This window comes from Suricata suricatta, chromosome 11, assembly GCF_006229205.1.
Source record: "Suricata suricatta isolate VVHF042 chromosome 11, meerkat_22Aug2017_6uvM2_HiC, whole genome shotgun sequence".
NCBI classification, from domain to species: Eukaryota; Metazoa; Chordata; class Mammalia; order Carnivora; family Herpestidae; genus Suricata; species Suricata suricatta.
The window spans coordinates 98,568,309-98,594,971 of record NC_043710.1 but is presented as its reverse complement, the minus strand read 5'-3'; the positions used below and the strand labels follow the sequence as shown (position 1 = coordinate 98,594,971).

At 39.0% G+C, this 26,663-nt stretch overlaps 1 protein-coding gene and 1 non-coding gene across 2 annotated transcripts in view; both read left to right on the top strand.

The window, feature by feature from the left end:
• Positions 1 to 26,663, top strand: part of GUCY1A2 (guanylate cyclase 1 soluble subunit alpha 2) — a 275,577-nt gene that overhangs the window by 153,826 nt on the left and 95,088 nt on the right. Inside the window, exon 5 of the mRNA XM_029915681.1 lies at positions 1,177 to 1,662. Coding sequence (XP_029771541.1) covers positions 1,177 to 1,662 — 486 coding nt within the window. The remainder of the gene's footprint in view (positions 1 to 1,176; positions 1,663 to 26,663) is intronic.
• Positions 24,358 to 24,466, top strand: LOC115272818. Its single transcript, XR_003900475.1, has one exon. It is a non-coding gene; the product is annotated as a U6 spliceosomal RNA (small nuclear RNA).

Below are 26,663 nucleotides of genomic sequence, written 5' to 3'. Positions count from 1 at the left end.
TGATTTGCTGGGTTTATTTTTAGCATATATTGAACATTGAGTGATAGTTACTTCCTGGTAATACTGACTTAATCATATTTAGTTTAAATTTTCACTAAAAAATGTTTATTTATTTTGAGAGAGAGAGAAAGTGTGTGTGTGTGTGTGTGTGTGTGTGTGTGTGTGTGTGTGTGTGTACCTGAGCAGGGAAGGGCAGAGAGAGAGAAAGAGAATCCCAAACAGGCTCCATGCTGTCACTGCAGAGCCCCATTCTGGGCTTAATCTCAGGACTGTGAGATCATAACCTGAGCTGAAATGAAGAGTCATAGGCTCAACCAACTGAGCCACCCAAGTGCTCCTAAATTTTTATTTTTATTTTTTTATTTAAATAAAATTTTAATGTCTTATTTATTTTAGAGAGAGAAAGAGAGACAGACAGTGTGAGCAGGGGAGGGTCAGAGAGAGAGGGAGACACAAAAATCCAAAGACAGACTCCAGGCTCTGACCTAGCTATCAACCCAGAGCCTGATGCGGGGCTCAAACCCACGAACCAGGGAATCAATCATGACCTGAGCCACAGCTGGACACTCAACTGCCTGAGCCACCCAGGTACCCCTAAATTTTTATTTTTAAGATCAAGTAGATTATTCCCTAACCCAGTCAGTGCAAGAACTACTCCATATTCAGAGGCCTACAAACTATTTGAAAATGACTTACATAAGGCTAAACAATTATTTTGATTTATTCTAATCTTCTGGACCTTTTTTCGGAGTCTTATTTTAATGAAAATTGAATGTAGTTATTTTGACAGATAGATTTATCTTAATTTTATTATTAAGCAGGTTGAAAGGTTTTGAACTGACTCATGAGCCAGTTTCGTGATGTGCCTGAGTGTAATTTCATTTTGAATAAAAAATGTTTTCCTGCTTCATTTCTCATTGATCTCACTCTTCATCTCACCGTTATCTTTGGAGAGTGGCAGTGTGGGAGATAATAACAAAGGTTTCTGCTCAGAACCATGAATGTTTACACTGGCTGCAAACCATATTTCAACATGCTTATATGAATGAAGAATTTCAGCATATCTACTAGTACATTTCATGTTCTTCCTCTGCATCAGCATAATAAATACACTTTTTTGTGAACCTGCTTATATGAAGAGCACTGATGAAAGAAAGTTTCATGTTAATTTTACAGGTGATGGAAGTCAAAGGACAGATGATCCATGTCCCAGAGTCAAATTCCATCTTATTCTTGGGCTCTCCGTGTGTAGACAAGTTGGATGAACTCATGGGCCGGGGGCTGCATCTCTCAGACATCCCTATCCATGATGCCACTCGAGATGTCATTCTGGTCGGTGAGCAGGCCAAGGCTCAAGATGGCTTGAAGAAGAGGATGGATAAACTAAAGGCGACCTTGGAAAGAACTCACCAGGCCCTGGAAGAAGAGAAAAAGAAAACGGTGGATCTTCTGTATTCGATTTTCCCCGGTGATGTAGCCCAGCAGCTGTGGCAAGGACAGCAGGTGCAGGCCAGAAAGTTTGATGATGTCACCATGCTCTTTTCCGACATTGTTGGGTTCACAGCCATCTGTGCCCAGTGTACCCCCATGCAGGTGATCAGCATGCTGAACGAACTGTACACCAGATTTGACCACCAGTGTGGATTTTTGGACATTTATAAGGTAATGGGATTTAATTGCTTGTACCTAAATACTTTGCATGGGTACAATTTTCATTTGCTACTCAAACTTGATAGTAAATGATGGAAATCTCTTTAATTTAGAAATTTTATACCAAATACAGGTACTTCTGTTTAACAAGTGAACTTCCATTATGAGTCAATTCATAGTATTGACTTACTATAGGTAACTTAATCATAATATTGCTTGCTAAGGAAAACTTCTGTAGATCTTATTCACTACATTCATTATTAATACAGAATTCACTTGATGAATTCTAGGCAACTTTTCACAACATCATAATTAGTCTTTCTTAGAGAACTGGATTCCAATATAAACTAAGAATTGCATTTTGACAGTTACTAAGAAGTAAGTTATGTTAAAATATGCATTGCATTATCAGTTACATGATGATTAATCAGTATTTTGCCCTGCATTGTCAAATAACCCTCTAGTTCTAAAGGGATACTTATAAATATTCTAGCTATTACCAAATGGCAAGTGGTTTTTAGTGGAAGCATCTTAATCTTCCAAGCTAAATAATGGAAGAGCTTTGAAAATGGGTACCAGTCACTGTTTTTGGTCTTATTTGGTGGATTCCTTATTAATTTCTTATTAAAAACATAGCACTATCTTGAGCAATTCAGCCTCATATCTACCTAATGAATAACTCTGTAACTTTACATAGAATTTCACGCAGATTACACAATGTCAGGGCACATGGCTTTTTTGTATAAAGGACAGAAAGTACTTTTGGTATAATTAACAGTAGAGAACTGTAGGCTTTTATTTTCTTTTTTACTAATCCATCTTGACTGCTACTTCTTTTCATAGTATGATCTGCACATAAGAAGTCTTGGGAAAAAAAACATTTTAGTTTCATATTATTATCCCAGAGGGTGTTTTCATTAAGGTGTCTCTCCTCTAGAAAAAGGTGTTCTTTAGTGCCATTATGTATAATGTGTGGCTGGTGCTAAATATTGTAGGGAGTCTCTTTGGAGGGGTGAACTTTCAGTGTTTGGTATGTGTGCAGAATTTGCCTTGTACAAAAGGAGTTCTTATAAATTATCTTCAACTTCTTTATAAGTTATTGTTACATAATTTATGGTAGAGGTAGCCAAATGTCTGATCCTAAACCAGAGAGACACTTCAGTGAGTTGTCACTGTTACACTCGGTGATTTCCAAAAGGTAGAACAGATTGGCCTCAATTTGCCAACACATGCCTTTCTCTAGGCTGCGGGCTTGCTGGCACTCATCTTAGTAACGACCAGTCTTCTTCCTCTGTGAACCCCTGATTTGCCCTGTTAGCTTTCTCCAACCCAGGAAGTCATGTTATTTTGGCCCTACGCTCTTACAACTAAATGAAATACAGGTAAATAATAAACAAATAAGCAGATTCTCCTTTGGAAAAGCAAGGGAATCCCTGATTTAAATCTAAGTATCAAGGTTTTGAGAACAGAACAGAAAGTATCAAGGTTTTGAGAACAGAAACCTTCACAACAATTTGAAGGTTTAAAAATACAGATTTCATGACATCAGGTTTCCTTCCCTTGAAAGAAGCTAGGATGCCTCACAGAAAAAATATGGGACAATCCTGTGTGATCCTCGAATTTTTCCAAACCACGGACAGTTCTATACAGTGATAGATAATTATCAGCAAGTTTTAACTTACAAAATGGATCTATTATTTCCATGATACTCAAGACTGGGCTTTTCATCTTTCTTGTGTGTGTGTGTGTGTGTGTCTGCCTGTCTGTCTCTATCTCTATTATCAGAGAGAAAGAGAAAGAGAAACAAAACATTACTTGTTCAGCAATTCATGTAAACTGAACTTGTTAGAAGATTTTAGCAATGAATTACAAAATAATACAATTTTAAGGCCTAATATTTTTAATATGTCTTTGACACCCATATGTGTATGTATCTTGAATAGGTGTCTAGGGCAGCTTTAATGTTTACTCGGGCTTCTGGGGGTTGAATTTAGGGTTCAGACAAGGAAACACATTATGTGCTGAAGCCAGAATGATGATGGCAAGTCCAGACAGAGGGAAAGAGGAAATAAAGAAAGAATATTAGCCTTGTATAAAACATACATTGTGAGAAATGGTTATTAGGAAGAATATAAATTTGAAATCCTCTTGCATAATTTTAGATTTCTAATCATCATGAGCAGACCAGCTTATTTTCAAGAACATTAACATAGTGTTGTTTTATATATGAACTATCTGCTAAATTTTTAATTACTATTGAAAAAGGTGGCAGAGTTCTTAAAGGACCATACACTTGCTGATTTCATAAAATTAAGAAGAACTTTTTGCTGGACTTAAAATATATGTAGAATTTTTGTGGAATAATCATATCATGAAGAAACATATGGTGGAGCTCACTTTTATGTTGGAAATATGAAAGGAAACCAGGTAAACCTGAATACCAAGGAAAACCTAGAGAGAGTGCCCCACAGGGGGCATTTAAAGCCTCTTATTGCCCAGTGAGACTCCACTTTCCAAATTGATGGTTGTCCTTTTCTTGATCATGTTATTATTCCATGCTTTCCTCTCATTAGGGAAGATGGTGCAATGATGGACTCTAATTCCAGGGGCAGAATTCACCTAAATTAGGCCATAATGAGATGTAAACTTTCTGTAAAGAAGGAGGTGTGGGAGGCAGCTATAGATTTTACTGTGCATATTTCTGGCATTGAGAAAATTAAATTATAGTGCTTGGCTGCCAAGATATCCCAGGTGTATGAATACTAACTAAAATCTAGGTAAATTGAAGGAAGCAATTTTGAGCAAGTCTATAATTTTGATCCTTTTATACTTAGAAAAGCAAATATTTAGTAAAAAGATGGCATAAATAATGCACAATATAGTATTTTGCTCGTCAGGTTTTATAGGGTGTAGGGGACGACCAAAGAGCCAGTAATTCTAACTTTTTAAGTCATTGGCATAGAGATGATGAGGATGATGGCGGTGGTGGTGGCCACGGTGATGGTGATGATGGTGATAATGACATTGAATGATGAGGGATTTGCCTTATTTTATATTTTTATTTCTGAAAAACCCATTGCTTAGAAATAAGAGAGAAGCAAGGAGGGCGAGTGAGCCCTTTGTACTCCACATTCTACTTAGGCAAGTGTGCAGTATCCCCATGAGGTCTTACTGCACTTTGTAGAGTTCTTGGCTTTACACCTGTAACCACTTTTTAAACTTCACTTTTCTCCATTTCTATAACTTACAAAGTTAAGAGACTAAATGTATCTACCTCAGTTGTATTTCAATGAGCTGATATATGCAAAGTGCTTAGAACAGCAACTGGTACATGGTAGTGAATGTACATGGTCGCCGCCATTGTTAGTTCTCAGACAGGTGTCTCTGGACATATGGGAGTATGCAGGATGTGACTACTTTGTATGGTTTTGTGTGTACATAACAACAGCACACCCAGTGCTTATGACAAAAGAGCAAAATATCATCTTGCTGAATCTCCCATGCCTAACATGTGGAGTTGTTTCATGATCTCCATTTTCAGGTAAAGAAATGGAGTTTTAGAAAGGTTAAAGATTCCAGACAGGGTGACTCATAAATCAGAATAGGAACCATGGCTCGTCTTTTTCTAAAGCCTACAATATTTTCATGTCTGGGCTGTGATCTATTCAAAGGTAAAATAATAGTAATAGTAGTACTAGTAGGAGGAGAAGGAGGAGGAGGGGAGGAGAGTAATAGAATGGAACTGTTTTAAAAACTATGCTATCTGATCAGGAACTACCGTTAGACTGTCAGGTGATGAAGACAAGTCCTGTGACGACTTTGCCCGATTCCCTTCCAGGAGAAAGTAGTTCAGAGTTTTGAGATGCTGCACTTAAAGTTGGAGACTCTTCCCTCTGCCACTCTCCTTTTTTGGTCAGAAACCAGTAGCATTTTCTCTATTAATTTTATGGATAAATAACATGCCGGGAATGGTACACTGGGATCAATGATCCCTAGTGGAGGCAAAAGGCAATATAATCTTAAATAATAAAATTGAATAAAAGTTGATTTTAAAATTCATTTTGCCCAGGCAACCCTTAAAAGTGCCAGTAATATAATCCTTTCCCCTTTTGTGGTGGGGGCTGGAGGAGCATTTCCATTGCAAACCCCAAACTTGGTTTGCGAATATCAGTGAAGTTAAACATTGAGTGCCACTGCCAGGCTTGGGTTGGGGAGAAGGCTGAGAAGGACAAGATGGAGCAGCCCGAGGGCGCCAGGAGCAGATCTGTTAGGTCAGGGAAGCTGACATTGAGCATCTGAAAAACAACACAAAGTTCATATTGACAAGGGAATGCAAGTATTTTAAGTTCATGTGGAAAATCTGTACAGCAAATTAGGAAGGAATAGAAATCCAAACTCCAGGGGGCACAAGACCCTGGCACAGAGCACAAGGAGACTGGATTACAGGAAGTGTGTCCAGGCAGCAAGTAAGAAGTCTGAGGGCCGAACTGATACCGAACTAGAGTCTTCCCCAACCAGGACCAGCCTTGAGCCAGAGGATGCATAGAATCCCCTCAGTAGAATCAAAAGGTAACCAAATATGGCAAACTCATCACAGGATATAGAGATTTCCACTGGGCTGTTATAAATTTTTTTAATTAATTAATTTATTTTGAGAGAGATGGAGACAGCACAAGTTGGAGAGGGGCAGAGAGAAAGAGGGAGAGAGAGAATCCCAAGCAGGCTCTGCGCTGTCAGCATGGAGCTCCATATGGGGCTTGCACCTACAAAACCACAAGATCATGACCTGAGCCGAAACTGAGAGTCCGTTGCTCATCTGACCGAACCACCCAGATGCCCCCACTGAGCTTTTAAATGCTGAAAAAGGAATTAGGCCCACAGAGATACTAGAATTAGGTTAATTCTATCCATTCTTGAAAATGAATAGAACATATTTGGGGATACTTTTGACATTAATATAATTTGAAAATTACCAGGTAGCTTGAGTTCTGAAAATCTCTGAAGACCAATGGATACACTGTTGACTTTATAACCTTCAAACTTCCATAAATACAGTATCAATAAAAAGGGCTAGAAAGCCATTAAGGTCGTATACATTTCCACATAACTTATATACATAGATTGTTTGGTTTGTTTGTTAGTTATAGACTCCTTTTAACTGTAGCTCCCTAACTACTTGTGGGGAAAAGCCTGTATATTCTAAAATGAATACAGAATGCAGAAGTACACAGTGATGCATATCTGCACATGGGATATGTATGCAGTAGGAAGGTTTCTGTATCAGACGGTCAGCGTTCAGGTGTGAGTAGGCATGTTGTTAATACCCCAGGGAAACTGGGAGTCAGGCACCCCTTTGGATTCAGACATTATGGTGAAGACTGCCCATACTTTGCACGGGTAAGCTAGCAGTTTGTAAGTTGGGCAGGTAGCTATACCACACTGGCATCCCCATCTTCAACCTGCTTGGTAGGAGCTGAAAGCAGACATTAGACGCATGAAGTTACCAGGCCACACAACTCCATGCTTTGAGAATTTTGATTTGTCTTGTGACGCTGTGGAGCTACTAAAGCCTTTGTTCACTGCCCCGCCGCCAGCTCTCAGAAAATGAAGCAGGAGCTCAAGGCTATCAGTCTAGCATGAGTGTGATTCTGTAGGAAAAAAATGCCCCAGCGCCTCCTTTCCTTCTTGTTTTATGATAAAATAGCCTTTTAAAACACTTAAGTACTTAATTTATTCTTGGAATTTTAGAACTAAGTATATATCATTTTACTCCATTTCCCAGCACCAAGTGCCAGTTCCGTTTAGTAAAGAGTGAGTGACTGGTTCATTTCCCCCCCAAATTTACATATTTTCTGCTTCAATGATCAGTGCATATACTTTTGAGATTAAAAGCTATGAATGCTTTATACTAGTTCTTTACAGTGGTTTCCACCAACATCAATGCCATTTATTTTTGCTGGAAATGAAGTCACCATATCTTCTAGTAAGTCTAGAAAAGAGGAATTTATGAAGTAAAAAATATATATATTCACATTGTTCATTGACTCATTCAATAAACATGTTTGACTTGCTCACTTGATAACAGGGTTTGACTCCCCTAGAAACCTATAAAAATGTTATGGAAATTAGTGTATATTTTTAGCCCAATTTTAATGAGTAGAGAAGAACTAATTTATATGCTTTCTAAGGTAAGGTGAATGCTGCAGATAAGCATTCCGTTCTGATATCTTTTCTACTAGGGGGGATTGTATTGTTACTTTCAAAATACCATAATGCCCTAGAAATTTCCTGATGAGGGTTTCACCTTATTTAAATTTTTGCCTTTGGCAAGCACTTGGGGTGGAGATAAGAGAGAAACAAGAAGGAGGTTGGGTGATTTTGCATGTTCTCGGCATTTCAGTCTACTAAAGCGACTGAATTCCAGTGCTCCTGAAAGTACACTCCCCGGAGTTCTGGTCTTTCTACATTTAACTACTTAGTCAACCATTCAGCTCAGTCCCACTGTCTGTAAATAGACTGGTTTCATCTTCCTCATAGTTACATTTTATGAGCTTTTATCTTATTATTTATTTATTTATATAATGTTTATTTTTGAAAGAGACAGACAGAGTCTGAGCAGGGGAGGGGCAGAGAGAGAGGGAGACACAGAATCCAAAGTAGGCTCCAGGCTCTGAGCTGTCAACACAGAGCCTCAGGTGGGGCTCGAACTCACAAACTGTGAGATTATGACCTGGGCCAAAGTTGGACACTTAACCAACTGAGCCACCCAGATGACCATCATTTTATGAGCTTTTGAATGAAATGCCTGTAAAGTGCTTATCACAGTGTCTGGTCCATGGTAGTAACTATAAATGCTAACTGTCCTTGGTCACATAGGTGTTTCTGGGCACATATGGTGAGGAGGGATTGGGTGTTTGATAGGCACATGCTTGGATGTGCATGTGTTTGTTCATGAATACTGTGTAGCCAGTGATTGTTAGAAATAGATAAAATGCTCATTTGCTTGGGTTCATTCTTTCAGGTTATTAGAATTACATTGTGTGCCAGAGAAAGTCTATGAAGGAAGGGTGTGGAGAGAGGTAAAATAAGGGCTAAGAGAGAAGCTCCCCGAAATGCATTATTTGTATGACCTTTACTGGAGCCTCATGGATCCTCATTCCTGAAGATAGGCCCGTAGTCTCTCTATATTTTTATCTGAATAGCCCAAGTTACAATATGGCATTTATGAAGACGACACTGTTTCTTTAAGTAAATTGACCTGTGCAATGTCTGTTACCAACAGTATGAAACTGAACCTAAAATGTTTGTTTTCTCATGTTCTAATCTGACATCCTGAATGATTTTCCTTCGATATACAAACAACCTTTTCTTTTAGTGTTGTGGCAAATTCCAAAGTACAGAGAAGGCTAAAATAGCGTGGGTTGCCAAACAGAGATCAAAATTGATGAAGTGACTTGCTGAATTTATCAAACAAAGTGTTCAGGGTTGTTCTTTTTATCCCTATTGATTTTTAATCTCCTAAAGAGTGGTGGACGCCACTATGAGATTAATGTGTTTGGGTTTTATACTAGCAGGTGTCCTGGGCTGAATGCTTATGTCCTCCTAAAGCTCTTTTATTGAAACTCTAACCCCAGTGTGATGGTATTTGGAGGTGGGGCCTTTGGAAGGCTGATCAGGTTTAGAGACATGATGAGGAAGGGGCCCTGTGATGGGATCAGTGTCCTTAGAAGAAGAGGAGATCAGAGGACCTTTCCTTTTCACCAACTGAGGACACAGCGAGAAGTCTTTACAAGCCAGGAGGCCCCCAATGCACTGAATCAGCCACACCTTGGTCTTGGATTTCTGAGCCACCAAAATGGAGAAAGAAATTCCTGGGTTTTTAAAAAAATATATTTGTTTATTTTAAGGGAGAGAGAGAGAGAGAGTGAGCAGGGGAGGGGCAGAGAGAGTGGGAGACAGAGAATCCCCAGCAGGTTTGACAGCATCAGCACAGAGCCTGATGTGGGGCTAGAACTCATAAACCACGAGATCATGGCCCAATCCAGAATCAAGATTTGGGTGTTCAACTAACTGAGATACCCAGACGCCCCAAGAAATTCTTGTGTTTTAAGCCACCTAGCCTATGGTATTTTGTTATTGGCAGCCTGAGGGGAATAAGACACCAAGGAAATGCCTATAAATTCTAATAACAGTTTGGAAATTTATAATAACAAGTCTCTAGCAAGTTTTCTTAGTATATTAACCCATGTTACTAGAATTTCCTATGTCTTCAAGAGTAAGTGTTATCCCATAATACAAGTGAAAGATTTTTCACTAGTCTTTATGGAGCCTGTGTTATTACATGGCATCTTTTATGTATTAAGCTGAAAGAAGTTAAGCTTTGAGCCCATGTTTGCCCTTGTCACTAACACCTTTATCAGAACATTATGAGACTCTAGCTTTTAGTTTGTGTACACTTTGGAATTTTAAGTTTACCACCTAGTCAGTGAGTTACTTCAATATGTTTACTTAAAATTTTCACTTAGGGATGCTGGGTGGCTTAGTCCATTGGGCATCTGACTCTTGATCTCAACACTGATCATGATCTCACAGTTCATGGTTTCGAGCCCCGTGTCAGGCTCTGTGCTGATGGTGCAGAACCTGCTTGGGGTTTCCTCTCTCTCTCTTTCTCTTTGCCCCTCCCTTGCTCACACTCTCTCTCTTTCAAAATAAATGAATAAACTTAAATTTTTTTTCACTTAAAAATATCAACTTTACTTTGTAAAATATTATTGTCATTATACAGTCATTTCTGTTACCCTGAGGCCATTTAGCAGAGTATTTCTGGCAAGCTTCAGAATGTGAATATGTCAGTTATAGTCCCATGAAGGCTCGTAATATCTGGGTATTGGAGGAGTTTACTAAAATGGAATCTGGTCTTCTAGAAAGGACAGTACCTCTTCCTTGTAGGATAGCCTCAGTGCAATCTGCAAATCTTAATGAGTTGGATTGATTCTGTTATCTTCCTCACCAACCTTTAATTAATGCTTGTTATGTAGCAGAAAGTAATGTAATGCTATCACTTCTTATCACTTAAAAACCAGTGATTTCAAAAGTGGACATGTCTTAAAGCAAGATGGAATGAAAAAAGTGGGCTTCACATATACCAAGTATAACCTGTGTTCTAACACAGTGCTCAGTCCCTTAATTGTGACACTTATTTTCCAGAACACAGTGCCATAGGTGTTCTTATGTCCCTTTTGAAGATGAGCTTCGTAAGTGGCTGAGATGTTATTTGAATTTGGTTTTGATTCAGCTAAAAGCTCATATTGTAAAAAACAATGGTTGAGATCAGCCACCTATCAGATAGCCACTGTTCCTAATTAGTTAGATGCAAACCTAGGACCAAAGGTTATTCTAGCTATATTTCATAATTTGGTGTCCTGCATCCAGTAACTGATAATCACGAAACAAACTTCATACCTTTAGAATGAAAACAATGGGTACATGACAGGACTGTTGAGAGAGCAAAAAGAAAGAATAGCCAAGCCCCTTATTGTAAGCACAAAACGCTAAATAATAGCTGGAAGTTGAGTTTGAATCTTTAAATTGTGATTTGAATTTTAGCCTAGAGTTAAGAGACTATACCTAGGTCTCCTTTTTAAAGGCATTCAACAAACCTGTACTATTTTTTATATTTTTATTATTTTTTAAATAAATGTTTATTCATATTTGAGAAAGAGAGTGCAAGCGGGGGAAGAGCAGAGAGAGGGGGACAGAGGATCTGCACTGACGGCGGCGAGCTCAATTCAGGGCTCAGCTCACAAACCGTGAGATCATGACCTGAGCTGAAGTCAAACACTCAACCGACTGAGCCTCCCAGGCACCCCTGTACTATTTTTTTAATATGTGTTGGTCTTCATAAAGACTTGTTCTCGTTGGCTCCAGGAAGCTAAAGAGAATCTTTATGTAGAAGCTAAAAAAAAATACTTGAAGCATAGTAAAATATCCTTATGAAAGTCTTTGTTCCCAAAAATGAAATAGATTGCCTAGAGCTGTATGCTTTGGTCACTGGAGTGATTCAAACATAGGCTACGATCTTCTGATGGGACAGGTAGAAGAAAAATCTCGAAAGGTCATGTAATTCCACAAGATTCTAAGATTCCCCTGGAATGTTTCTTGAACACCTGCCACCTGTCATCAGCACACCAAGTAATGAGCACAATGGACGTGAGATCCCTCCAGAATACTGCTTGTGAGGATCTCAAGACTGCGTGATCTTAAGGAGGTCCACAACTTGACCCACCCCACTTATCCCTTAAAGGAATGTTTCTTTTTTTAATTTTTTAATGTTTATTTATTTTTTTGAGAGACAGAGAGATACAGAGAGTGAGCAGGGGAGGGGCAGAGAGAGAGGGAGTCACAGATTCTGAAGCAGGCTCCAGGCTCAGAACTGTCAGCACAGAGCCCGATGCAGGGCTCTAACCAATGGACTGCGAGATCAGGACCAGAGCTGAAGTCAGATGCTTAACTGACTAAGCCACTGAAGTGCCCCAGGAATGTTTCTTGAGCAGCTGCCACCTGTCATCAGCACACCAAGTAGTGAGCAAAATGGACATGATACCTGCCTTCATGGAGTTCATAGTCTAGTGAGGAAGACAGAGATTAATCACTTCTCAAAAAATATATGTAATTATAAACTACCATAAAATGACTGAGAAAAAATTACTTGGTGTTATGAGAGCCTGTGATAGAGACACCCAATTTAGTCTAGGAGTTCAGGAAGGCATCCGTGAAGAGGTGACCTTAAAATAGAGATCCAAGGGATGAGGAGGATGGTGGAAGCAGAGGATTCTATGCAGTGGGATCAGGATCCGTAAAGGCTCTGAGTCAGAAAGACACATGATGAAGTTGGAACAAGTAAATGAAGATCACTATAGTCAAACTGAAATAATGGAGGAGTAGCACAAGACAAAGATGGGCAGCAGCCAGAACCTGGGGTTTTAGCCAGTTGAAGGATTTGGTATTAATCATAGGAGCAAAGTGAAATCATAGAAGGATACAGGAGTGACGCAAGTAGATTTGCTTCATCAAAATCACTTTATCAAATAATCCAGTGAAAAATGGGCAGAAGACATGAATGGATACTTTTCCAAGGAAGACATCTAGATGGCCAATAGACAGATACATGAAAAAATGCTTAACATCACTCATCATCAGGGAAATGCCCATCAAAACCACATTGAGATACTACCTCATACCTGTCAGAATAACTAAAATGAATAACACAAGAAATAACAGATGTTGGGGAGAATATGGAGAAAAGAGAACACCCTTGCCTGGTTGGTCAGAATGCAAACTGGTGCACCTTCTCTGGAAAACAATATGGAGGTTCCTCAAAAAATTAAAAATAGAACTACCCTATGACCCAGCAATTGCACTACTAGGTATTTATCCAGAGGATAAAAAATGCTGATTCAGAGGAAAACATAAACCCCAATATTTATAGCAACATATTGACAATATCCAAAATATGGAAAGAACCCAAATGTCCATCTACTCATGAATGGATAGAGAAGATGTGGTATATAATATACAATGGAATATTATGCGGTCAACAAACAGAGTGGGATCTTGCCTTTTGTGACAATGTGGACAGAACTAAAGTGTATTATGCTAAACAAAGTAAGTCAGAGAAAGACAAATATATAATTTGACTCATATGTGTAATTTAAGAAACACAACAGATGAAGATAGGAGAAGGGAAACAAAAATAAGATAAAAACAGAGAAGGAGGCAAACCATGAGAAACTCTTAGCATACAGAAAACAAACTGAGGGTTTCTGGAGGAAGGTGGGTGCGGGATGGGCTAGATGGGTGATGGGTATTACGGAGGGTACTTGTGATGAGCACTGGATATCTTATGTACATGATGAATCACTAAATTCTATTCCTGAAATCATAAAAACTAAAGAATTTAAAAAGTCACTTTCACAGTGTGTGGGCATAGATCTGAGGTGGAAAAGCAGAACATAAGGATATTATTGCCATCATTCAAGTGAGAAATGGTAGTAGCATTATCTGGGCTGGCAGGTGTGTATGAGAGGCTTGAGTCAATGATGCAAACCAGAAGGAAGTGGTTAATTTTGTCTACTTAGTAGAAATACTTCATTATTAATGCAAGTCACCTGCTCATCTGAATATGTTCTTGATTTGGCAATATGTAGGCTCATTTTGAGTTGATTGTTAGCAATGACTTTGATTTTGAAAGGTAGTTTATATATTCTCTATATTGACCTAGCTCTTGATAGAGATGTTTATAATACAGTTTGACTCAGTCATAATTCTCGAAGCGTCTACTATGCTAGCACTCTATTAGGCCCTGCGGGACTTAAAAAGATAACTAAGATATTATCCTTGCTTGCAAAAGTAAGTGACCTCATAATCTAGACAGGATGATAACAAAGTATAAACACAGTGACTACGGTGTATAACATGCCACAGCCAAGTTTTATTGCATTTTTTTAAGAAGCAAAGATCACATTTCACTGAAGGATTTAAAGGATCAACAAAGCTAGAGCATGAAAATGGACTCGGAAGCATGTGACACATTTAACTAATGGAACAGGGGTTGTGGGAGTCTTGTTTCCTAAACTATATTTAATCTGGGAGGATAAAAGATAATGATTCTATTGATACCTGAGGCTATTAGGATTTATGGAGATTAGATTATTGTCTTTCAAGAAACAAACGTAATGAAACATTTTCATTTGATTTGCTTATTGGGCTTCACTATGTACTTTTTAAAATAAGACTTAATATTTTTAGAGCAGTTTTCAGTTTATAATAAAATGGAGAGTAAGGTACAAAAGCTTCCCATATACTCCCTGGCCCTGTGGATTTATCCAGTCAGCATCATTCCCCAGAATGTGCACTTTTACCAAGGATGAACTCACACTGATGCATTATAAACACCTCACGTCCATAGTTTGCCTTTGGGTTCACTCTTGTACTACACATTCTCTGGGTTTGGTTAAATGTATAATGACACCTGTTCATTATAATATTATACAGAGTATTTTCAATGCCTTAAAAATTCTTTACGCTCTGCCTAGTCGCCCCCCTCCTCACTCACCAGTCGCTGTCAATGACTAGTATTTCTTGCTGTCTCCATGGAGTTAGATTGTCCATAATGTCATATAGTTGGAATCATATAGTATGGTGCCTTTTTCAGGTTGGCTTCATGTATTTAAGCCTCCATGACTTATCATGGTTTGATAGTTCATTTCATTTTAGTGCTAAATAATATTCCATTGTTTGGACCACTGTTTATTTTTTATTTACCTAATTTATCATTTCTCTGATGATACAGGATGTGATACATCTTTTCATATGCTTATTTGCTATCTGTATGTCTTTGGTGAGATGTCTATTAAGGTGATTGGCCCATTTTTCAATCGGGTATTTTCTTATTGATGAATTTTAAGAGCTGTATATATATCTTGGAAAAGAATCCTTTATCAGATGCATATTTTGCAAATATTTTCTCTCAGCCTTTGTCTTGTCTTATTCCCTTGATACTGTCTTCTGTAGAGCAGGTTTTAATTTTAATGAAGCCCAGTGTATCGGCTATTTCTTTCATAGATCTTGTCTTCAGTATTGCATCTAAAAAGGCATCATCGTATCCCGAGGTCATCTAGCTTCTATTCCTCTACAAGTTTTATAGTTTTCCATTTTCCATTTAGGTCTGTGACCCATTTCTAGTTAATTTTTGTGAAATGTATAAGGTCCATGTCTAGATTCATTCCTTTGCATGTGGATGTCTACTTTTTCCAGTATTATTTGTTAAAGAAACTAGCTTTGGTCCATATTGTTGCCCTTGCTTTTCGTTTGTTTGTTTTGTGTGTGTGAGAGAGTGAGCAGGCACAGCATGTTCATAGGAGGGGCAGAGAGGGAGGGAGAAACAGAATCTAAACAGGCTCCAAGTGATTAGTACACAACCCGATGCAAGGCTCAAACTCACGAATGATGATATGATGACCTGAGCCGAAATCAAGAGTCAGACCTTAGCTAGGAAGTCAAGAGTTGGATGCTTGACCATCTGAGCTACCCAGGTGCCCAGCCCTTGCTTATTTGTCAAAGATCAGTTGACCGTATTTCTGGGACTCTACATCTGGGTGCTCTGTTCTGTGCCACCGATATATTTGTCTGTTCTTTTATAGGTATCACATGATCTTGATTACTGTTGCATTATTATAAGTCTTGAAATTATTCACTTTTGTGACATTGATTCACTTTACTTAACACTCATTATGTATTTCCTGAAAATATAGCTGACACCCACTGATTTTTAGGGACAATGTTTATAGTTCTGGCAGATCAGGAGTCCCTGGAAAACTATTTTTGTAAGTTATAGACTCATTAATTATTTTACAAAGAGTAAATGGATGATGATTCCAAATAGAGCAGTAACTGAGTATAAACGTGGTGGGAGATACAGGAAGTTGGCAAAGAACTTTGAGCTCTTCCTTTTGATTGGAGCATCGAGTAACTAAAAGTGATAGTGGGGGATGAAAATGGAGAGTTGGAGCCCAATCCTTACTGATCCTACAGGATAGGTGCCAGACAGGAGAAGGAAATTTTCAGTTGCGTGCATCTAACTTAAAGATTTAGAAAGAAATTTTGATTGCATGTTTCAATATATTTTTCTTTTTTCACGTGACCCACTATTCAATAACTTTTATGGTAAATAATCTGGGGCCTGACAGCAGCATTTTCCACATGGTTGGGATTCTTGGGAAGGAACTAGAGTTTATACTGAGAGATCTACTGAGCATATTATCAGGAGAAGAGCTTTCTTTGATAGGCAGTCATTTGGAATTTATTTTCCCTCATTTGGGAGTAGTTCCCAGGCCAAATCCCTGTTCTATTTATATCCATGACCTCTTTTCCAGTGCTGTATCAGCGGAGCACTGTAGAGACATCCTTAAAAGAAGTAGTATTTGGGTCAGAAACATCAACCAAAATGAGTGTAATTAGACAGGTTTTTTAAAAGAATGAAGGGTTTTTAAGTGGCTTTATCAGTAAATCCTTAAAGTAGTTTCCATTTAAATTGCTAAGCCATTATACAGCCATTAATTGAACTCAGCAAACTTTCTTTGGATCATTGAATACCTATTGTGCCAAATGACTCTCAGTATTTGTGTGTGTGTGTGTGTGTGTGTGTGTGTGTGTGTGTGTGTGTGGTATGTGGGTCAGGGGAAGCCTGGGCCAAATGACTCTCAGTATTTGTGTGTGTGTGTGTGTGTGTGTGTGTGTGTGTGTGTGTGTGTGTGGTGTGGGGGTCAGGGGAAGCCTGGGCTAGGAGTTGTAGTTTAAAGTTCTCACAAGTAAGGAAATCTTTGGAAAAGTTTATTGCCCTATGGATAGGATGGAACACAGAGAAGGAATAGTGGGAATGGCAGGAATTCAAGGGTAGGAGTACTTTTTTCTTTTCTTCTTCTTTCAAGAGCTCATTGGGTGTTAAAGAAAAGGTGGATATCTGGGTAAATATTGTAGTGTTTTTAGTTTGTGTAATATACCAGAAGTCTTTAAACTTTGAAAATCATAAATATACCTGAGAACATGGGGAAATGTAGATGACTGGGACTTATACCCATATTTTGATTTAGTAGATCTAGGTGTGGGCCTTGGGATTTCATTTTTAACAAGTACCTTCTGGGTGATGTTTATGTAGGTGGTACTGAATTTTGCATTTGAAATCTTGACAATTCCAACCTGTAGAAATTAGACACAATTTAAAGCATTCAGTAAAACTCATAAAAACTATCCTACTGCTGTGTTAGGGTCTAGGCATATTAAAAGTAAAATATCAATTTTTTAAAAAATACATATCTAGTAGGGGGAGAATATAAACACATGTGTGTGCATGCGCACGCGTGCACACACACACACACACACACACACACACACACACCCCTAACACCACTGTGATATCACGCTAAAGAAAAATTTATCCATTGGATATGTTTATGTCAGTTACAGACTCAGAAGTAGAAAAAGAAAACTTGAACTTGAAAATAAGGGCTTCCTCTTGAAATAGGCTTTGTCTGGTTTGTAGTGTTAGGAACATGCCCTCCAAGCTGTGTACCCAGTAAGGTGGAAATAGTTCTTCTTTATCAGATGTCTCCTTTCAAAATAATGAGAACATCCATGTGGTTTTCAAGGCCTTTTAAAACGAGTAACTAAACCTGGGTTCAGCCCATCTGCTGATCCAGGATCTCTGAGGATAATCAGGCTGTGATTTTAAAGCTGTAGTGGAGGAAACAGTCCATATGTAAAAATGACAGCTGACTTTAGGAGCACAAACTTTTATTTTCCTGAGGCCATGCAGAGTCAGTGTTTGTGTACAGAGACTCCTCTCTTTGAAGTGCCAGTTAATAGCAATGCCAGGTGAGGACTTTCTCTTCCTTTGTGACAAGAGGTAACATCCATAGAAAGTTAGAAGTAATAGGAGGTCACTTTAATGACCCATCACACCTTCGTTCTTATTGCCAATGGTTGCACAAGGACCAGTACAGAGCACTAGCCTTTGCAACATTAACTCATTAAAACATCAAAATTATTTCCAGAATATCAGCCTTTGACATCATACAATAGGACCCTATAATGGAAGTGCTAATATTGTATTGACTACAAGATGATCTACAAAAAATTAAAAAGGACAGGGTAATAATTTTGCTTTCTGGTGATTATTGTATAGGAAAAGGATAAATATATGGAGATGAATTCCCAACAGAGTGTCTGATGAAAATGAATGTGCTAAGGAGCTGGAGGCTGCTTCTTGGTCCCCCTGTAGGAAATAGTCTCTTCTTGCTCAGCTGTAGTTACTGTTCTGTCTAATCTCAGGAACTGGGACCAGTGGTGTCTCCTCCTTTAGAGTTGGGGTGACAGGGTGTGGCAATATCCAGGCTGTCACCCATGAAGTCTCAGTGTTCTTCCACATCCCACACCTTTGGTACTAGTGAGTGATCTACTTTCACATCCTGGTAATGTCAGGTGGAATGCCTACAGAGATTTGGTTTATGGTGTCATAGAGGTCTCAGGTGACAACTGAGGGGTGTGCCACTTCTCAGTGGCAGCAGAAGGAAGTAGTAGATGAAGAGCCGGTGGAGAAATGGGAATCCTGGAGAAGAAAAAAGTGAATGAGGAGGTAGAGGAGAAGATGAGGAAGTGATGTTAATGGGCAAAGGATGAGAGATGCAGGAGAATAAAGGGGTGGAGGTAAAGCAAGTGGGGGGACCTTGAGCCCTGAACGTGATCTCTTCAGGGACTTTCTTGAGTATGGAGTTAGAGACTACAGATGCTCAGGCTGGCAGGACCTTCCTCTACCTGGATCCCAAATTGGGGTGACTGCAGCAGCATTTGGGTGAGAGGGCACAAGATTGATCACCCAACCTATACCTGCATTGTGAGACTTCACCTTTTGAACCAACCCCCACCTAACACTTAAGTGCCCCAATGCTGCTTTGCTAAGGTTTATATCAGTTAGGGAGGAAAGATTTCAGACATCCCAGGACAGGCTACAAGTTCAGGGTTTTCTTTTGGACAAACTCTTACTGCAGAAACAAGGTGATCATTAAAGAGTATGATGAGGTCAGATCTTCTGGACAGGTGTCATTTCTTTCCATTTGAAACATAGGATCAGGATCCCTTGACCACCTTCATCTCCACGAGCAGGACATCACCTGTAGCTTCTTCACCTTCATCACCTCCTCAGACCACAGCTTCCTAGAATCTGAAAAACTTATTACTAACAGGGAACTGTAGCCTAGTTCCTACAGGAGGAGGTACCATGTGAAGAGAAATCAGACTACTTTCAGCAGGGCAGCCCATGGAGATAGTCAGGCTATTTGGGTACTAGTGTGGTTAACTCCTGCCTTTGGAAATTGTTCTCATCCCAGTTTACCTGCCATCAGTTGTTGGACCTCTGCTTGGCCAACAGTAGTGTGCATGTGCTGCCCTCTCGACTCTGTCAGCGCTGTCCTCGTCACTAATGTAGCTTTTATGGACACGGCCATCATTTGTCTAAGCCAAGGAAATGGTACTCAAGACAGCACTGCCTCCATCTCCATTGCTTCAGTCTTTATCTGTGTCAAGTCCTTCCTACATGCTTCTGATGTGTAGGTATTTAAGAGTCGTATTTGAAGAGGATCATTGTATCTTCAAGCACCACAACCACAAGAACAATGAAAAGGTTGGTTCATGTTTAGTGTCTGTGGCAAGTTGCTCATCTTCCAGTGAATAACTCCATGTCCCTAAGACCTCTGCTTGGCTATCACCACCTGAATTTTTATCTTTGGCCAGGAGCCTATTTTGCCCACCCTGCTTGGTATCTGGAAAAATAAAGACATAAAGAGTGGAGAGCTGCTGAGCTTGTATGAGGTAAAGGATAAAAAGTTAAATCTCCCCAAACCCAAAATTTTTCCAGGAGCTCTTTTGCTACTGACAAGTCTTCATGAAGGCCTGTGTTATGCTCTACCTTGTCTAGTCAGCCTTTTGGATAATCTGTGTCCAGAGCACCAGCAACCCCATTTTCTGTTTTCTAGGTGACAGAGACCTTCAGAACCACCTGTGGACTCAGGCTCCCTGTCAACCACTGGGAAGCTCCTCTACCCACCCTCCTTTCATTGTCACTCAGGAACCATACCTGATGTCAGACAAGTCATTAGGCTGGCAGGTGTGGCTCTATCCTCTCAATAAGGGTGAATACAGTATCCTTTCTGGGAATCATGTATTCTTAGCCACAGTCAATGAGCCCATGAAGAATGTGGCGTGTTTGTCCGTCCCCTTTTGCCTACATGATCATGACCAGGTGACCAAGTGCTCTGTGAGATGCCAGGAGAGAAAAGACACATTTCATTTGTAGATTTCATCTATCTGCCTACAACTCATTCTAACACCTCTCTTCTCCTTTCTGTGCCTCTCTCACCCTTTCCTCTTTCTGTTTTTAATGGCTTTAGGGACCAAAACCAGAAAGCAAAACAAGTAGAAAGTAGACTTTTCAATTTGCTTCTCCTCTTGATGATATCTAGAGTGAGAGAGGGAGGTTGTCCAGGAAAATAGGCTGCCAGAGCTCTCTGACCCTCTATTCTTATCCCTCCCCTCTCCGCAAACTTTCTTTTACAACTCCTAGAAAGTTCAACAGAAGACAGACCAAGGACTGTGGGATTGAAAGACTGAGGTGGGGTGTAAGTCCATTGGAAAGCCATTATTCATTGTCCTGTTATACACAGTCTTCTTTTAGGCTAATCCTAGCCCAATATCACCATCACTACCCTTCCCCATCACACACACACACACACACACACACACACACACACACACACATATACACACACTCACACTCCTTTCTCCTTACTATGCCCAAATTTCCAAGAAACCTTACAGATATTTCTTGAGCATTGGCCTGGAGGGGTTGGAAAAGAATGTTAGAGGAATGAGGTTCTATTAGGAACTAAAATAAACTCTTATATTATTCCTTCAAAACTAGAATAATGTAAATAAAAGGGAAGAGTGCAAAGCTCTGAGAAGTTTGTCTATACCCCCTTTATTTCTGGGATAATGTGAGGGTTTTTACTATCAAAAGTTGAAAAGATGATATTCTGAGATGGGTAAATAGCTTTAGTTTGATAAAAACATCTATAATAACATGTAGGGCAACAGTCATACATAGTATTTTTGGTGCAGAAGCCTCCTCTTCTATGTTCAGAAAAGGATGCAAGCACTATCTTTTCCACCTCCACAACTAGTTTAGCCATCTTTGTTCTTATCTAATGTCATTCAAGGACAGGTTGGAGATTCCAAAAATAAATGAGGTGCACTATTTTAGGTAGTTGTGGTATTTAAAATTGCATATGAAAAACACTGAGGCAATTGTAAAGGAATTCAGAACCTAGTCAACTGTTCAGGCAGTTTTTCTAGATGGTTTATAATTTCCACTTGTTTAGCTGGTTTAACTCAAGGAAACAACCTTTAGAGCAAATGTAATTGATATATAATGTTTCCATTCTTTCTGCTCCCAGTGAAGCAAAATTGACTAATGGTTTTGAAGGAAACCCATTAAAATTTGCATATGTACTTGATTCTGCCAAACTTGGATGGACCACAATTAGATGAAGGGAGAGAAGAATAGAACTTCCATGGAAAGATGCATGACTAAGGTGGTAGCATTTCTACTAAGATTTTCCGTGAAGATGCTGAATACATCTGTAAAGAAAGAAAAAACATCTTACAGATATATTACCTGCACTTTACAGACCTCTGAGTGTTTGAAAACTTTTAAGCTATTACCTATTCGTTCATGTACATACAAGTGCTACTCACCTGATATTTCTGGCTCGTGTCTATGGCAGAAGGGTAGTTGAATTCCCCATCCCCTTTGCACTGATCATGGCCGTGTGACTTGCTTTGGTGGATGAATCTTGAGAAGCCCTATATGTCACGTCTGAGACAAAGCTGTAACGGCCAGTGAGTGCAGTTTGTCAGAACCTCGTTTTCTCTGCCATAGTGACCAGCCCCAGGTAGGAAGGTTCCATTAGCCTTTGTCCTAGAGTAGAGAGACACAGCACGTGTTTCTCCCCTCTCCTCCAGTTCCTTAACCCACATGACTTTGTAGCATGAATCAAAAACAAGCCTTTGTTACTTTTGGGCATTCAGATTTTGAAGTTATATTGTTATTGCAACATAGTCTAACCTAGTATGATGAAAACATCCTTAAGCTTTTCTCTATATGCTGGGTGTTGGTGAATAATTGTGAGAATTACACATCTTGATACAGGCCATTGTTTTGTGATGTCTATTTCTTGCCTATTTTTTTTAAAGTTTACTTATGTATTTATTTCGAGAGAGAGAGATAAAGAGAAAGAGAGACAACGAGTGAGCACAAGCAAGGGAGGGGCAGAGAGAGAGGGAGATAGAGAGAATCCTAAGCAGGCTGCATGCCATTAGATCAAAGCCTGACACAGGGTTTGAACTCTTGAACCATGAAATCATGACCTGAGCCAAAATCAAGAGTCTGGCACGTAATCTTCTGAGCCACCCAGGCACCCTTGCCCAGTTCTTGATCCTATTGTTTCTGATAAGTAAAGAGACTTCAGATATTTGGAAACTAAATAGTATAAAAGCCTACATGATCACATATAGATTTTCATGTGATTTTGTTATATTGTGTGCACATTTATCTTGTACTTTATTAGAATTCTTTGTCGTATCCATTAGCAACCTATTGGCCCATCTTCTCCATAATGCATTACACACTGCTGAAAGAAAAAGTGCAAATGGAACTAATCTGTATTCTTATGGTACCCATTCTAGGAATACACATTTAGTGGAACTCAATAAACTTTAGCTGAAAAGGTAACAAAGATGATGGGTGATGAAGGAGGAGAGGGATTCCAAGAAGAGATGATGCTCTGGGAACATGCATATTCACAGTTCACTGTAAAGCAATTCAATTTGTGCAAATAATTTACTGCCTATGTGTTCTTATATCTGAAAACCAGAATTTACCTTCAAAGTACGTAGCTCGTGACATGTGGTATTTACATACAATGGAATATCACTCAGCTATAAAAAGGGATGAAATCTTCCTATTTGCAACAATGTGGTTGGGGCTAGGGAGTATAATGTTCAGCAAAGCAAGTCAGAGAAAGACAAATACCATATGATTTCACTCATATGTGAGATTTAAGAAACAAAACAAGTAAACCAAGGGGAAAAAGAGAGGCAAACCAAGAAACAGACTCTTAACTGCAGAGAATACACAGATGGTTACCAAAGCAAGGGACAGTGAGCGGAGGGATCAGTGAAGTAGGCAATGGGCCTGACGGAGTGCCCTTGTCATGATGAGCAGCAGGTGTTGTATGGAAGTGTTGAATCACTTACATTGTGCCCCGAAACCAACACAGTATGTTAACTGGAATTTATATAAAAACTTTTAAAAAAGTGTATAGAAGTACAAAATGATAAAACAAATATGAGGATTAGCACAGAACATTGTGTTTCTAGCAGGAAATGGTAAACTGACACATTTTAGACATTCATTATTTATTGGATGTCTTTCTCAATGGGAATTCCTTGGGGGAAGTATATTTCAGTCTTTGGAGTTAAACTATTGCCAACTCACAATGCACCGTCTTTCTCTTCTTACCATATGATTTTATTTCCATTTTTCTGGCACAAGAAAACAGGTGAAGATGTTGAATTTCATGGTAGGTCTGAGGGTATTGGAATAATTTTTGATGTGTATTTTCTGAGAATGTTTTGGTGATCAAGTGATCACTTTGGCATTTCTCGTCTCATGAGCTTAAGAGTTCTCATTATATTCCCTAAATAAGTACCAACAGAACTGAATGCAGTACATTTTTAATACTCTATTGTTAGAAGGCATTCACACAAAATCTAATTATGGCTATTAAATCTTAACTAATAACATATTTTGTAAGTTTTGGTAATTTATGATAGAAGCATCTCCAATAGTTTAGAGACATTTTTTTTCTATACACATCTATGTGGTGCTCATGAAATGAGCAGTAAACATGACCACACTATTAGAATGATTTATTATAACTGTGAAAAACATGGCTGACTTATTTGTTTATTCATTCGGTAGATTTATTAAATAGCTATATTTTAGAAACCAGTATAAGCATTAGGAATGCAGAGATGGTGCTCGCTTCGGCAGCACATATACTAAAATATGTGAACAATACAGAGAAGATTAGCATGGCCCCTGTGCAAGGATGACACGCAAATTCGTGAAGCGTCCCATATTTTTGAAGGAGCCCAAATGTCCATCACCTGACGAATGGATCAAGAAGATGTGGTATATCTTCACGATGGAGTACTACATGGCAATGAGAGGGAATGACGTATAGCCCTTCGTAGGAAAGTGGATGGACCTTGAGGGTGTCATGCTGAGTGAAGTAAGTCAGGCAGAGAAGGACAGAAACCATATGTTTGCACTCATAGGTCTAGCAGAAAAACAGGAGAGACCTAATGGAGAACCAGGGGGAGCGGAGGAGGGAGAGAGAGTTGGGGAGAGAGAGGGATGCAGAACTTGAGAGACTATTGAATGCTGAACATGAACTGAGAGTTGAAGGGGGAGGGGGGAAAAGAGGTGGTGGTGATGGTGGAGGGCACTTAAGGGGAAGAGCACTGGGTGTTGTATGGAAAACAATTTGACAATAAAATATTATGAAAAAAAAAAGGAATGCAGAGATGAAGACAATTTGGTCCCATTCTTAAAGAGCTGACTCAAGAGTTGGGGATATATTTTGATTATAACCTATAATGAAAGCCATAGCAAAGAGGTGTGGGAAATGCTGTGGAAACAGAAGAAATGGTTAGTTGCACTAAGAACCAACAGAAGGACCTTTTCACTGAAAAGGTGATGTTGGAATTGGACATTTAATATAATATTTTGTCACTTTGCTCTAATTAAAACATTAGAACTATTGAGTTTATCTCCAAATAATTTTTTAAGTATAGTTGACACAATGTTACATTCATTTTAGGTGTTCAACTTAGTGATTGGACAAGTTTATACATGATGCTGTGTTCACCATAATGTAACTAACACTTGTTGCTGTTACAATATCATTGACTATGTGCCTTATGCCCTTCTTATTCCCTTGACTTATTGCATAGCTGGAAGGCTCTATCTCCGTCTCCCCTTCATCCATTTGGCCAACACCCCCATCCCCCTCTCCTCTGGTAACCATCAGTTCTCTGTATTTATAGTTCTGATTCTGCTTTTTGTTTAGTAAGATTCCACTTATGAGTAGACTCATATGGTCTTTGTCTTTCTCTGACTCGATTATCTTACTTGGCATAATACCCTCTAGTCCATCCACGTTGTCTCAAATGGCACAATTTCATCTTTTTATGGCTTTGTAATATTCCAGTGTATGTATGTCCCATGTTTTTCTTATCTGTTTGTTGATGGACACTTAGGCTGCTTTTGTGTCTTGGCTATTATAAATAATGTTGTGGTAAACAGAGATCCACATATCTTTCCTAGTTAGTGTTTTTATTTTCCTTCAGTAAGTACTGAATTATGGAATTATTGGATCATATGGTATGTCTATTTTTTAATTTTTTGAGGAACCCCCATACTGTTTTCCACAGTGACTGCACCAGTTTACATTCCTACCTCCTTTTTCTCTATATCCTCACCAATACTTGTTACTTCTTATCTTTTTTATTTTAGCCTTGATGGGTGTAAGGTGATATTTCATTGTGGTTTTGATTCGGATTACCCTGGTTCTTAGTGATGTTGAGCATCTTTTCATGTGTCTGTTGATCATTTGTATGTCTTCTTTGGAAAAGTGTCTATTCTGGTCTTGTGTCCATTTTTAAAATAGGATCATTTGGTTTCTTTAGTGTTGAGTTGTAGGAATTCTTTATATTTTTTAGATATTGACCCTATGTCAGATATATCATTTGCAAATCCAAGTATACGGTGGTATACTTTGGATAATTAGAGAACTTTCCTCTGAAAATAAGTTCTTGGGATGCCGGGGTGGCCCAGTCAGTTAAGCGGCCAACTTCAGGTCAGGTCATGATCTCACAGTTCGTGGGTTCGAGTCCTGGGTCAGGCTCTCTGCTGACTATTTGCTCAGAGCCTGGAGCTTGTTTCTGATTCTGTGTCTCCTTCTCTCTCTGACCATCACCCGCTCATGTTCTGTGTGCGTCTCTCTCTCAAAAATAAATAAATACTAAAACAATTTTTTAAGGAAAGTAAGTTCTTTATCACGCTATATGCTTTGGAAACTTAAGAATTTTAACCTGGGGTAAATACTTAAAAGATTTACTAAAAGCAATGACTATTCAGAATGGATGCTGACAATAAAATTAGAGTAGGGTCTGGAAAGACTAGGGCAGTGCCTGTTAACTCTTTAATTGTAGGATTATGGATGTGTTTCAGCACATCAATTTCTCATTTCTCAAATATAACCACTGTTGAAAGTTTG